General features: G+C 50.4%; 1 protein-coding gene across 4 annotated transcripts in view; it reads right to left on the bottom strand.

The window, feature by feature from the left end:
* Positions 1-13,596, bottom strand: part of STAT3 (signal transducer and activator of transcription 3) — a 61,410-nt gene that overhangs the window by 2,744 nt on the left and 45,070 nt on the right. Inside the window, exons 9-23 of one of the 4 annotated variants that reach the window (XM_058676214.1) lie at positions 13,151-13,309; positions 12,890-12,982; positions 11,781-11,840; positions 9,137-9,166; positions 8,947-9,040; positions 8,802-8,849; positions 6,613-6,696; positions 5,914-6,012; positions 5,685-5,820; positions 4,674-4,726; positions 4,342-4,436; positions 4,087-4,226; positions 3,479-3,691; positions 529-571; positions 123-235 (exon numbers count right to left, since the gene is read on the bottom strand). In XM_058676214.1, coding sequence (XP_058532197.1) covers positions 123-235; positions 529-571; positions 3,479-3,691; positions 4,087-4,226; positions 4,342-4,436; positions 4,674-4,726; positions 5,685-5,820; positions 5,914-6,012; positions 6,613-6,696; positions 8,802-8,849; positions 8,947-9,040; positions 9,137-9,166; positions 11,781-11,840; positions 12,890-12,982; positions 13,151-13,309 — 1,460 coding nt within the window. The remainder of the gene's footprint in view (positions 1-122; positions 236-528; positions 572-3,478; positions 3,692-4,086; positions 4,227-4,341; positions 4,437-4,673; positions 4,727-5,684; positions 5,821-5,913; positions 6,013-6,612; positions 6,697-8,801; positions 8,850-8,946; positions 9,041-9,136; positions 9,167-11,780; positions 11,841-12,889; positions 12,983-13,150; positions 13,310-13,596) is intronic. The other 3 variants (XM_058676216.1, XM_058676215.1, XM_058676217.1) reach the window with 3 other exon arrangements.

The following is a 13,596-nucleotide window of genomic DNA, read 5'->3' as shown; positions in this document are numbered from 1 at the left end:
CCACGAAGATGTGTATACTGTTATACAGAGAGTGCTACCCTGAAACTTCTTCCTGCCAATCCAGGTGACCCACGGGCCGGGGTGGGGGGTGGAGAGTGGGCCGGGCACTCCCCAGTACTCACCAAACTGCCCTCCTGCTGAGGGCTCTGCACCGTCACCATTATTTCCAAACTGCATCAATGAATCTAAAGTGCGGGGGGACATCGGCAGGTCAATGGTATTGCTGCAGGTCGTTCTGTAGGAAACGGGCAGCGGCAGGAGGGGAGAGGGCCGGGTTGACAAGACACAATGGAGGGGAAAAAAAAAAAAAGAACAGAACACACACACACAAGCCATCAAACTCTGGTCTCCAACAGAAAAAAAAAAATCAAAGCTCAAGCTTCTTCGACACACGAGGTCACTTTGAGTGTTACTCAGAGCCCACGAGCACCCACCCTCCACCAGGAACCTCTCACCTGCTTTCCTATTCCCGGGAGGCAACTGAGGACATTAGAAATAAACGCAAAATCAGGGCGGGGAGCCACTTACGGTGTTACACAGATGAACTTGGTCTTCAGGTATGGGGCAGCACCTAGCAGGGGGAAAAAAAAAGAAAACAGGGCCTTACTGACCGTGACCTCATTCTGTGTTCAGGGCAGGAAGAAGTTGTCTCTCGCCAGAGTGGACTGGCCACGCACTCCATCCTGTGTCGAGATGGTTTGGAAACTCCCAACCTCGCACCTCAGGGCTGCCTCCCAGGGCCCTGCCTTGTCCCTAGCCCATGCAGAGCCCATGGTAGGGGCAGCTCTGCGGTTCAATGCCCTGGAGCTCTCCTGAGCTGCAAGTAGGCTTTCCCTGCAGGCTCTTGGTCCGCCTGAGCCTAGACCATGAAAATGGTCACCTGCCTCGGCATGGTCGGGAGGCGCTATGCTGGCCTGATGGTGTCTCTTCAGCAACCCAGCCTTTCGGTGTACAGCATCACCCTTTGGGGGAGCCGCCTGTGGGGCGCCATCAGCTCAGCCGGTGAACAAGAGGGCCAGGCTCAGGCTCCTCTGCAATGGCTAACAGACCCATGGCAAGGCAACTTCTCTTTCACACGTATAAAATAAGAGGAAAAAGAAAGAAAGTGGCGCTGGCCTCCTGTGACCCCTGTCATCGATGATTCTTCTTCTGTAGTTTAAAACATGAGAACTGGAATAAATGAATGTCAGATGCTTACACCAAGGACTCAAAGCCCTTTGGCAGTGCCGGCATGAATTCTGGGGACCTCAGGTGCATAAGCCACTGAGGGGGCGCATGGTAGGATGGTAGGAGCGAGAGAGGGAGTTGTAAAGCAAGGGTCTTGACAGAGCACCTGGGGGGGAACTCAGGGGGTGGGGAGCAGAGGGTCAGAGAGCAGGCACAGGCAGGTGGAGCCTGGGCAGCCACCTGGGCTTATCTTAGGTCAAGAAACCAACCAACTGGGTTACCTGAGAGGGCCAGGAGACACAAAGTCTAGGGCTGGCTGCTTCTGTGGGGCCCCAGGCCAGGCTGTGAGTCACCTCACTTTGCGTGGGGCTCGGAATCCCACCCTCCAGCTGAGGAGCTCCCAAGTGGGCATGTGATACGAAGTGAGGCAGAGGAGGGGCCTGGGAAGAGGATCCACCTCTGTGAGCCAGTGCAGGTGGAGAGAGGAAACGGCCGCAGGCTCATCTCATGCTGCAGTCTCCCAGCAAGGCCCTCTGTGGGCCGCCCTGGAACCCTGGGATAGGAGGACACAGCCACAGCCCAGGGCTTGGGCCTGCAGGGTAGTGTGAGAGGAACGAAGGGAGTGTGAGAAGGGCTGATAGACCCACCTCCCAACTGAAATGCAAGGTGCAGGCAGAGATAAGAGCAGACAGGAAGTGAGAATTAAACCCCCCACTGCACAGAAGCAAAACTCCACAGCTCAACAAAGGGAGAAGGAAAGTCAGCTGTCAACCAGCTCAAAGGCCCTCTCCCCAAACTGCACTCCTCACTTCTCCACCTCCCTAGGAGGGAATTCCTATGAAAAAGGAAGAGTGAGTGTTAACTGGGCAAAATCAGTTTTGTTTTTGTTTTTTTTTTAAAGCAAAAACTACTCAGGCAGGGAAAATCAGCTCTAAAGAGCTGATTTAAAGACCCAATGCTGGTTCCGTCAGTAAGAAAAGTTAAATAAAAACAATCAAGGAATAAGCAATTGGCCTAATGCCTAAGACGATGCTGGCTGACATGCCAGGGTTCGTCTCCTGGCTCTGACTCCAGCTTGCTGCTAATGTGGACCCTGGGTAGCAGGACTCCTTGAGTAACTGGGCTGCTGTCACCCATATGGGAGCCTTGGCCTAAGATCCCCACTGCAGCCATGGAAAGTCAACAGAAGGGAACTCTCTGTTTCTCCAGTAAATAAAGTTTTTTTTTTCTTCTTCTTTTTTTTTTTTTAAATAGGGAAAGCTACAGAACCGGTAGAGACACCTCCTCATCAGGATGGGTTGCTGGAACAGAGTTACAGAGCAACCACCCAACGGGGAGACAGGAAGGTCCCACCCCTGACACATGGGTCACCTGGACGGGTCACAGGTTTAATGCAAAGTAATTCCTGCAGGTCTTCTGTAAGCACAGGGCTCTGGTGAGCCCCAGCATTTGCATCCTTGTCACCCAGGCAGGAGACCTGATGGAGTTCCAGGTTTCCAGCTCTGGCCTTGACTCAGCCCTGACCACTGCGGCCATTTGGGGAGTAAACTAATACATGGAAGAGCTCTCTCTCCCTCTGACACTCTTCCTTTCAGATAACTAGATAGATTTTTTTTTTTTAAGATTTATTTTATTTTTATTACAAAGTCAGATATACTGAGAGGAGGAGAGACAGAGAGGAAGTGGAGCTGCTGGGATTAGAACCAGCGGCCATATGGGATCAAGGCGAGGACCTTAGCCACTAGGCCACACTGCCGAGCCCTAGATAGATTTTTAAAGTCTTATTTGCAGTTGCCACACATCCTAAGTTCTGCTTCCACACCCTCCCACTGGCAGCTGTCACCATGGTGAGCCCGGCGCCCCTCCCTCCGCTGGCTCGCCTCTGGGAAGCCTCCCCAGCCCTCCTGCCACCACTTCCGTGCTTCTGACACACTGGTCTCAGGTCCAAGTTCAAGTTTCAGACCTCCTGGCCTCCACAATGTAGGAAGCACCATGCCAGCCAAGCATCCTGTCCTGCCATGGTCTATGCAGCTGTGGGCATGCTGCAGGGGCCTCCTAGCTCCCCTTTAGATTGGGGTGCTCCCTGCAGGCCATGGCCTGGCGACTCAGCTTTCACTCTGGTCTCAGACTGCGGCAGCCAGCCACTCCAAGAAGCTCTTTCCACAGAACTGTTCCCCAGCAGGGGGGCAAGGATGCTCCCTCCCCCGGCACCACCCCACGATACAGGCCCAGGCGTGTCTCTCCTCCCAGGCCCCCACAGTTTCCAGCTCTCCCCAAGAACAAAAGGGCAGAGACGTGGAAAATCAACAACTACCCGGGTCAGCTTCGGGGTGCTCCTGGCTCTCGGGCCGACAGTACTTTCCAAAGGCTTCTTCCTTGGGGATGTCAGGGTACAGGTAAACAAGCGGGGATACCAGGATGTTGGTGGCGTCCATGATCTTGTAGCCCATGATGATCTCAGCAAACGACATGTTGTTCAGCTGCTGCTTGGTGTAGGGCTCCACCGACTGGATCTGCGTCTTCCCTGTCACAAAGCAAAGGGACTGGAACCCACAGCTGGGCGATCTCAGCAAATGCTGCCCCACTCATCTTTCCTTGGTGGGGAGAGACTTCTGCCTGTAAGCCCCATAATGCCCCTCCCTCTCTCTCTGGGGCTCAGCACTGTGGACATGGTCAGGATGACTCAGACATGGACTGTCCTATAGGTCGAAGACAACAGACTTGAAAATAATTTACTAATGATATATATTATTATACTAATTATTCAATAAAGCAGTCACCCACCGAACTGTGTGCTGCAGACCAAGGCAGGGTGGTGTGAGGCCATCTCTGCCCACCAGGGGGCAGCAGGTGCTCAGAACTAGCAGGGCGTCACTGGGCAACAGCTAGAGGGAACCAGGGGACAGCAGCTAAGCTTACCACTGATGTCCTTCTCCACCCACGTGAAGGTGACGCCTCCTTCTTTGCTGCTTTCACTGAATCTTAGCAAGAAGGTGCCTGGGGGCTTGGTACTCAGGATGGCCCGCTCACGCTCCTTGCTGATAAAGCCCATTATGTACCTGGAGCCACAGAGAATACAGAGGGCATGGCTGGGGCTCCTGAGGCATGGGCCCTTGTTCTGGGTGCCCAGGAGCAGGTGATGTGGCTACCCCATGCGCTCTCTGCTTAACCTACCCTTCGTTCCAAAGGGCCAGGATGTACTTTTTCACAAGGTCAATGATGTTGTCCAGCCAGACCCAGAAGGAAAAGCCCTTGCCAGCCATGTTTTCCTGGAAAGAAAGCATGGGAAAAATCAAGCTAACCCCCAATCCAGCCTTCTCCCTCTAGGCGCATGAGGCACTGGCCTGAAACACCCACTTAGGCCCATCTGCCCTCAAGCAGGTTCTGCAGGCCACTGGACTGCAAGTCATGGGCCTTCGGGCTGGGCACATGCCATGCCCACCTTCTGTAGCACTGCCATTCTCACCCCTGAGACACAATGGCCAAGATTTAAAAACGTCACTTACTTTGCAAAATTTAGCCCATGTGATCTGACACCCTGAATAGTTCACACCAGGTCCTGAAATTAAAAAAAAGAAAGAATAAGACAGGACATTTTCAGTTCAAAATTAACACCTTACTTCTCAGAGCACACACCTGTTGCGCAGTGGGCAATGAAGCTATTGGATTTCACACATCTGCAGATTGCCTTGGCTGTGAGTGTGGATCTGTATGCACTGCACAAATGCACACCCACACCCTCTCCTGGCCCTTGACCCACCAGGGCTGCTGCTCAGCTGAGCAGAGGGAGTGGATAATGGGAACAGCAGCACCCCCAAGAAAGCTGGCAGCACCGGAAAAAGCCACCTGCCATCCAGGTGACACACAAAACAATCCAAACAACAGACTAGGACAGGAAATGGCAAGCCTCTAGCCTTAGCTTCTAAAACACACTTTAAAAAAGAAAATCTTCTAAGGCTGGGGCAGGCATGTGATGTAGTGGTTAAGTCACTAGCTGGGACACTGGCACCCCATTATCAGAGTGCCTGGTCAAATCCCACCGGCTGCTTTGCACCCAGCTTCCTGCTAACAGACACCGCCGGCAGTCAGCAGGTGACGGCTCAAGTACGTGGGTCCCTGCCAACCTACGTGGGAAACTTAGATTTAGTTTAGAGTTCCCAGCTTTGGCCTGGTCCAGCCATGGCTGTGTGGGCGTTTGAGGAGTGAAAAAGTGGATAGAAGATCTTTGTATCTTTCAAACAGAATTAAGTTTGAAAAAAAAGAAAACCAATTTTTAAAAATCTTCTAAAGCTGGACAAAGTAGTCCCATTAAAAGACAAGAAAGACAGAATCCAAGAGGGGGGACACCTCTCCCTCCCACCGGTGCTGCTCAGCAGGGTGGCAAACATCCCGAGGGCCGGATACCACAGCCTCCAGGTGTAGGGGCTTCCTGGCCCCAGGGCAGGGCAAAGCACTGCAGGAATTGCCCCAGGGACCAGGTCCCTCTTTGCAGCAGAGCAGGAGGGATGAAAGCTGACCTAGGAGCTTCTCAGCCAGTGTGGTCAACTGCTCGATGCTCAGCCCCCGCTTGGTGGTAGAGGAGAACTGCCAGCTCAACACCTCAGCCACTTGGTCCCACGTTCCAATCGGGGGCTTGGTGAAGAAGTTCACGTTCTGTCAAAAAGAACACATCGGCCTGTTCAGACAGCGGCACTGGGCCAATGACCAGGGTACAGGGCAGGGTGCCGAGAGGGCCCGTGGACTAACCTTGGGGTTGTTGGTCAGCATGTTGTACCACAGGATCGATGCCCAGGCATTCGGCATCTGACAGATGTTGGAGATGACCACAACTGGCAAGGAGTGGGTCTGCAGAAAGTGTGGTGGAGAGCTGGAGGTCACTGAGGCGCTCACGGCTTCCAACGTCCCTGTACCCCTTCCTCGCAGGTGGCTTGTGCCACACAGGGACATGCCAAGAGCTGTACCTGCTGCCAGCTTTGGCAAGGAGTGGGTCTGAGTTAGCGCGACACTCAGAGTGAAAGCAATGCTGAACCACGGCCTGGGGATGCAGGCTGCTTGCCTGAACACAACCCACAGCTCAGAGAGGCGGTCTTGCTCCAAGCATGGCTCACAGGCCACAGGAGACCACAGGAGGCATTCTCCATAAACCAAATCTAATTTTCTCCATGAAGTGGGAGAAGGTAAGGAGGAGGATCCCCACTTCTCCAGGCCCATCTGAATTGAAACCTCAGGAAGGTCAGGAAAGACAGAGAACAATGCCATGGTTTTCTGCTTGCTGGCCCTGTGGGCGGCCTGGACCCAGGAGCTGAGTGTATGCGTGTATTCTGAACTCAGATTTGACTCTCAAATGGGGTGCTGGGAATGTTGGGGCGCAGCAGCAGAGTGCTCAGCAGGGGGTGGTCCCTGGGAAAGGGAGGACCCCACCGAGAGCACAGTCCTGAGGCTCACCTCGAGGTCGATCTTGAGGCCTTGGTGGTACACCTCGGTCTCGAAGGTGATCAAGTGCAACTCCTCGGTCACAATCAGGGAGGCCTGCAGTGAGGACAAGCACAGCCCGTGTCGGAGAGCAGGCCACGCAGGACTGACAGTCCCTTCTCAAACCCTCCTCCAGAAGCAGCCACTCTTCCCCAGCTCTTCTCTCTAGCGTTCCTGGGTCTATTGCCCCAACCAGGGCATGTATGGAGATGCCTGTCACCCCTGTAAATACAGAATCCTCTTGGTATAATCTATTGTGCCTCACTTCACCCACAATGCAGGCCTTCAGGTGGCTGTGTGCACCTGCAATTCATTCCTCTTCATGGCTGTCCAACATCCCTCTGTCTGACCACATCACAGCTGGCATCCGTGTGTGAGTGCTGACGGGCATCTAATGGCTTGGGGTGGGAGCTTACACTCAGGCAGCTGTGACGGGGTGTCTGTGTCTCCTGGCATACCCAAGCAAAGAGTTCTCTACCGTGCCTTCCTGGGACTTGCACTGCTCCTGTCCAGCCATTTTCAAACTGTTTCCCAAAGTGACTGAGACTATCTCCTGCCACCAGCAGTGCAAGCGACCTTCTTGTAACAGCAGTAATAATAAATTCTCAGGAGAGGAATTCCAACTGATTTTTTGAATATTGTTTTTCTGGTGATAAAAGTCATATACTTGGTTTAAAATGCTATTAATTGCAGAGATTGGGACAGAGCAACCTTCTGTACTAACAGCAATGCTGATCTATATCCTATTTGGTGTGTATTTTGCTAGGATTTTGGAATATGTGCATTTAACCATATAAGGTGGTATATTTTTCAACAAAGATACTATCACATTACTCAAATTATTTTACATCTTGCTTTAACCACAACGCTATCGAGCCGGGTCCACACCTTGCTTTTTTCTAAATAAATATGCCAGAGGCATTTAAGAATTACTTAGTGGACAAATATCAGAAAAAGCACAAGATAACCCAAGCTTTTTAAAATGTTCACTTAAAAAAAAGGGCCCAGCGCAGTGGCCTAGCAGCTAAAGTTCTCGCCTTGAATGCGTCGGGATCCCATATGGGCACTGGTTCTAATCCCGACAGCTCCACTTCCATCCAGCTCCCTGCTTGTGGCCTGGGAAAGCAGTCGAGGACGGCCCAAACCTTTGGGACCCTGCACCCGCGTGGGAGACCCGGGAGAGCTCCTGGCTCCTGGCTTTGGGTCGGCACAGCACCGGCCATTGCAGCCGCTTGGGGAGTGAATCATCAGACAGAAGATCTTCCTCTCTGTCTCTCCTCCTCTCTGTATATCTGACTTTCCAATAAAAATAAATAATTTTTTTAAAAAAAGTGTATTCTTGACATTAAGGATTCAATAATTGGGTCTTGCGCCATGCTGTAGCACATTAAGCCTCCATCTGCAGTGCCGGCATTCCATATGGACATCAGTTCGAGTCCCAGCTACCCAACTTCTGATTCAGTTCCCTGTTAACGGCTTGGGAAAGCAGCAGAGGATGGTCCCAGTGCTTGGGCCCTTGTACGCAAGTGGGGGACCAGGAAGAATCTCTGGGCTCCTGGCTTCTAATCGGCTCAGCATGAGCCATCATGGTCATTTGGAGAGTGAACCTGCAGGTAGAACATCTCTCCCTTTCCTCCTCCCACTTTGTTACTTTACCTACAAAGTACATAAATAAGTATTTCAAAAAGAAGAAAGAAAAGACCCATTAAATTTAAAAAAAAAAGTGAAAGAAAACTCCAGTAGTCTGAGTCTGGGAGCCAGGAAATAACAGAAGCGTAATGACAAGACAGTGCAGGGCTTGTTCTTCTGTTCTGCTGCTCAACTCAGACGTGTGAGGTTCACACCCTCTGTGTCACTCTCAGAGAGTAAAACTGGTCGTGGCAAATGGAGTTGCAGGCAGTAGCCGGGAGGGGAATCTGGAAATCCTGAGGCTGGGCGGAGTTCAGCAAGGGACTTTCCAGGCCTCCCAAGTGGAGCCCAGACCTGCCACTCCACATGGAAATGCTCCTAGCCCCAGCATGCCATGGCACCGGGACTTGCGGTCACACCCCACTGGCCCCATGGGCACTCTTCCAAATAACTAGAGCTGACATAACAGGTGCAAGTTTCTAACCCGGGTCACTATGAGAGCCAGCTGCTCGCTTGTCCCCAACAAGACTTACATCACAATTGGCGCGACCCCCGTTGCCACATCTTTGCTCCCTCAGAGTCTGGAAGAAACAAAAAGGCTGTGTGTCGCTGGCGCCCTGGGCCTGCCCTCTCCCACCCTCGGCCCCACCTGCTGCGCCCGGGGCTCCCCTCACGTACCAAGTGTTTGAACTCTGCGGACAGACTGCCGTTGTTGGACTCCTCCATGTTCATGACTTTGGTGTTTGTGCCCAGGATGTTAAATTTCCGTGATCTGGATCACAGGAGAGAAGCCAACCACACAGGTGACTGAGAGGCCAGGGGACAAAGTTAGACTGAACAGCATGGAAGGAGTCTGGGCCCAACTCACCCTCTGAGAGCCGCCACGTCTCCCGAGTCTCTGGAAGAACACACATCACTGTTAACCAAGCAGGCCTCTGCTTCCCTCCAAAAGCCTGCTCTGAGCCCCTGGCACTCACTGGGATGGGAAAACGCCTGTGCCTGGGAAGTTCTTAAACTACTCAGTTACTTTTCACGTATAGAACATAAAGCCCTGGGGCCGGCATTGTGGTGCCGCTGGTTAAGCCACCACTTGTGATGCTGGCATCCCATAGTAGCCTCCAGTTGAGTCCTGGCTGCTCTGCTTCTGATCCAGCTGCCTGCTAATGTGCCTGGGAAGAAAGCGGAAGACTGATCAAGGACTTGGGCCCCTGCTACCCAAGTGGGAGACCCAGACTGAGTTCTAGGCTCCTGGCTTTGGCCTGGGCCAACCTTGGCTGTTACATATATTTGGGGAGTAGACCAGCAGATGGAAGAGCTCTCTATCTTTGTTTCTCGGTCTCTCTGCCTTTCAAATAAAAATTAAAATAAGCATTTAGTTCCCTATACAAACATTAATTAAGTAAATATGAATTCCCCATATAAAATTCAAATCTTTACGGACTTCAGATTTTGTCTTAATGATCAATCTGTTTATTCTTATCGTAGTAAAATACTAATTTAGTAGACTAGAATTTGAGGGTACATTGTAATATCTGGAAGGGCAGCTTCCTATAACAAAACTCTTTCCCCATTATACTTATATATATATGTACTTAAAACATTTTGGAGGGGCATGCATTGAGGCACAGCAGGTTATGCCACTGACTGTGATGCCTGCATACAAATTGGAGTCCTGATTTGGGTCCTGAATCCTCTGCTTCCGGCCCAGTGCCCTGCTAGCACATCTGGGAAGATAATTCAAGGAGTCCCTACCACCCAATCTGGCACCCCAAGTGCTGGTTTGAGTCCCTGCTACTTCATTCCGATCCAACTCCCTGATGATGTGCCTGGGAAAAGAGTGGAAGATGGTGCAAGAGCTTGCGCCTCTGTCACCCACGTGGGGGCCAGGATGGAGCTCCCGGCCCCTAGCTTCAGCCCAGGCACGTCTCGCCAGCCAAGTGCTCAGCGGATAAATGATCTCTCTGTGTGTATCACTCTTTCTTCCAAATAAATCAATCCAAAAGATGGTTAATTTTACATGTTTTTTAATCACAAATTTAAAAATACAATAGTAAACCAATGACTTAGAACCTTTGCTTAGTTTCCTCTTTTAAGGCAAGATCCGTAAAGCACTGTATAGACTGGACGATCCTATTCACCATTTGAATGGTACTGATTTAACTGGGAAGAATCTACAGCTTTATAAGAAAGTTAAAAACCTGTAATTCAGGAATGTGATTTGTCTCATCATGTTTTTAATTACCTTTCCCTCACTAACTTTTCATAGTTTTCTTCAAACAGAGCCTGGTTCTGTTGCTTATCATAACTGTTTTTTAACTGCTGTTAACTGCTGCTATTATAATGCTAGTACATGGGTAAGCATGGCTAAGGTTACTAATTACTACATCTTCATTTAGAAAACCTATCATCTTCATTTCCAATTCATTCTCATGACATTTCTAGAGAATTTTAAGTGCATATTTCCCCTTCCCTAAGCCCTTTGATTTATGTTCATTTTAAAACTTGAAAGGTAAGGGCTGGTTTTGTGGCCAGCAGGTTGTAACAGACTGTCACACCAGCATCCCCTATGAGTATCAGTTTGAATCAAGGCTGCTCCACTTCCGATCCAGCTGTTTGCTAATGCACCTGGGAAAGCAATGGAGGATGTCCCATGTGCCTGAGCATCTCATAACGGGCCTGACATGAAGGACTCCATGTTGAGCTGGCCTTCATCTTAGGTAAGGCATCCCCCCAACCCACCCATGAGACTGCTGATAAATGAGTCTGCTAGGCATGAGCGCTTGAACTCTGGCTGGGTTGTTCAAGCATGACTAGGAGAAAAGTGAGTTTCGCAACACAAGCTTGCAAAGTTAGTTACTGTTTATCCCTAAGGTGGTTTTGCATCAGCTCGGCCCCTCTGAACCCCTTCTGGAGCAGTTTTGTCTTTATAAGCCCTGTTGCTTTGAACTTTGGGATGGAGAGATCTTTGAGACCTGAGCCCACTCTCACTGCAAGCAAGGAAGGACTTTCAAATCTCATCAGTGCATGGTGCTCCTCTGTATCGGCTTATGTGGGTACAATACCAACACCCACAGGAGGAAGGGGATGGGGTTCTGGGGTCCTACAGCTACTGAGGGGTAAACCAGTGAATAGGAGTTCTGCTCTCTAGAATTCTGCCTTTTAAATAAATAACCTGAAAATAAGTCAAATTTGAAAGGTAATCACAAATTTTTAAAAGTATTCCATTATATAGTGAAAGATGGAAATTTTTTTAAAAATCTGTTCTTTCCATTATTCTAAGTTTTATATAACAAAATTGCACAAGTTACAGAGATCGGTGGCCACAGAACAATCTTAAATCTGTGCAGTTTCTTCGGGGTATTTATTCAGGCAACACACAGAGGAGGGAGCCTTTGTGAACTTCCATTCATAAAACAAAGTCCTCTGGATGTAGGTAAAGTCTCTGAGTTCAAAGTTCTTACTTCTCTGTCCCTCATTTGAAAAAAAAAAAAGCTGAGATTAGGGGTACTTACTTGTCAATGCACACTTTAATTTTAAGCTGATAATTCAATTCAGGAAATTTGACTAGCAATCTGTCAGAAGAAAAAAAAAATCCAACCAAAAAGAGTCAGTTAGGTTTTGCCCATAAATTCTGGCTGAAGAAATGCCAAGTTCATTACCCTTCATTTCTGAGTGGTAATGAATCACAATCCCAAATTTTTCTTCCACCCAACATGAAATTTGGTCTTAGACTGAGCATCATCCCTGCAGGCCAGGAGGTGGCTGAGAAAAAGCCCAAGAATTTGGACACAGCTGTGAGAGTTCCCGAAGAGGGTAATAAAAACCCTTTCATGAAAACTGCGTCAGGAGCCCAGGCTCTGCGGCTGGCATTCTCTCTATGAAACCTGAAACCCAACAGCATGCTACATTTCTGAGGAGGGCCATTCCACAGCAGGGAGGGGCCAAATCCAAGCACACCTGTGCTGATGCCAGGGTGAAGGTAACACTTCCCCAAGGAGGCCACCTCCCATATGCCCAGCTTGTCGTCTCGGCTTTCCTATCGCTAAGCCTCACTCTTTCCCTGAAGACTTTGAAGGACATGTGGTCTCAAAGAACAGAAAACAGGGACGGGAGCCTGGCACTGCTATGGAGTTGCTACTTGGGACATCTGTACCACATGCGTGGGAGACCCCAAGTTCTAGGCACTTGGTTTTCACCTCACCCAGCTGCAGCCATTGCGGGCATTTGGGGAGTGAACCAGTGGATGAAGGGTATCTTCCTCTCTCTGTCTCCCACTTCTTCTCTCTGCATTTTAAATACACACATATTGGGGAGGAAAAAAAAAGAACAGAAAATAACCGACATTAATTTGCCCCTTCTGGAGGGCAGAAGGGAAGCTATATCCTGGACTCACTGGAACACTCCCAGGAGCCTTCAGGAAAAAAACTACGGCTCTTTCACCTTTGCCACCACAACCAAACAGCACTTGGTTTATGCCAACAAATTCCAGGCCCACAGCACGGCACTGCCACCCGTGCCACCTGGAGAGAATGAGTCAGCTAGCCATCAGACTCCCTTCTCGAGAAGCCCCTGGAAGTCCCTCGGTGGAACGTTTAGTGGACATGGAAGCGCTGGGGCCCACCTGACTTTCGTGGTAAACTGGACGCCAGTCTTGATGACCAGTGGCCGGTCAGGGTGCATGGGCATGCAGGGTTGCCGCTCAACCACAAAGGCACTGGAAGAAGAGGGGGGGGGAGGGGGGAGGGGGGAGGCTCGTCACAGGCAGCTCACCTCCCAACCCCTCCCTGGGATCTCCACCCCACCCCAGCCCTGGCAGTTGGCCCATCTCCCACATTGTTTTCGACTGGCTTGGCTTTTTTTTTTGTTTAAGGTCAAGGCTTACCTTTTCATCAAGTTCCTAAACAGCTCTACAATCCTCTCCTCCAGCATGGGCCGGTGCTGCACGATGGGGTCCCCCTTGTAGGACACTTTTTGCTGCAGCTCTTCCAATTTCTTTATTTGCTGGCGGGTCTGAAGTTGAGATTCTGCTAACGAGGTTATCCTGCCAATAACATAAGAAGGCTACCAGTTACCCAAGTCTACCTGGGAGAGTAGAAAGTAAAGGCAACCACATAGGTCTCCCCCATAGGTGGCAGGGGCTCCAGGAGTTGAGCCATCATCTGCTCTGCTGCCTTCCCAGGTGTATTAGCAGGCAGCTGCACAGGAAGGAAAGCATCTCAACCTCAACCTGTCCCTTCAATATAATATGCCAGCTCCATATGTAGCATCTTAACCCACAGAACCACGACACAAGCCCTTCTGCTTTTCTTTCTTTTCTTTTTTTAAATC

Source organism: Ochotona princeps, chromosome 17, assembly GCF_030435755.1.
Source record: "Ochotona princeps isolate mOchPri1 chromosome 17, mOchPri1.hap1, whole genome shotgun sequence".
Classification (NCBI taxonomy): Eukaryota; Metazoa; Chordata; class Mammalia; order Lagomorpha; family Ochotonidae; genus Ochotona; species Ochotona princeps.
The sequence above is the reverse complement of the archived record's forward strand: the minus strand, read 5'-3'. Positions and strand labels throughout refer to the sequence as shown.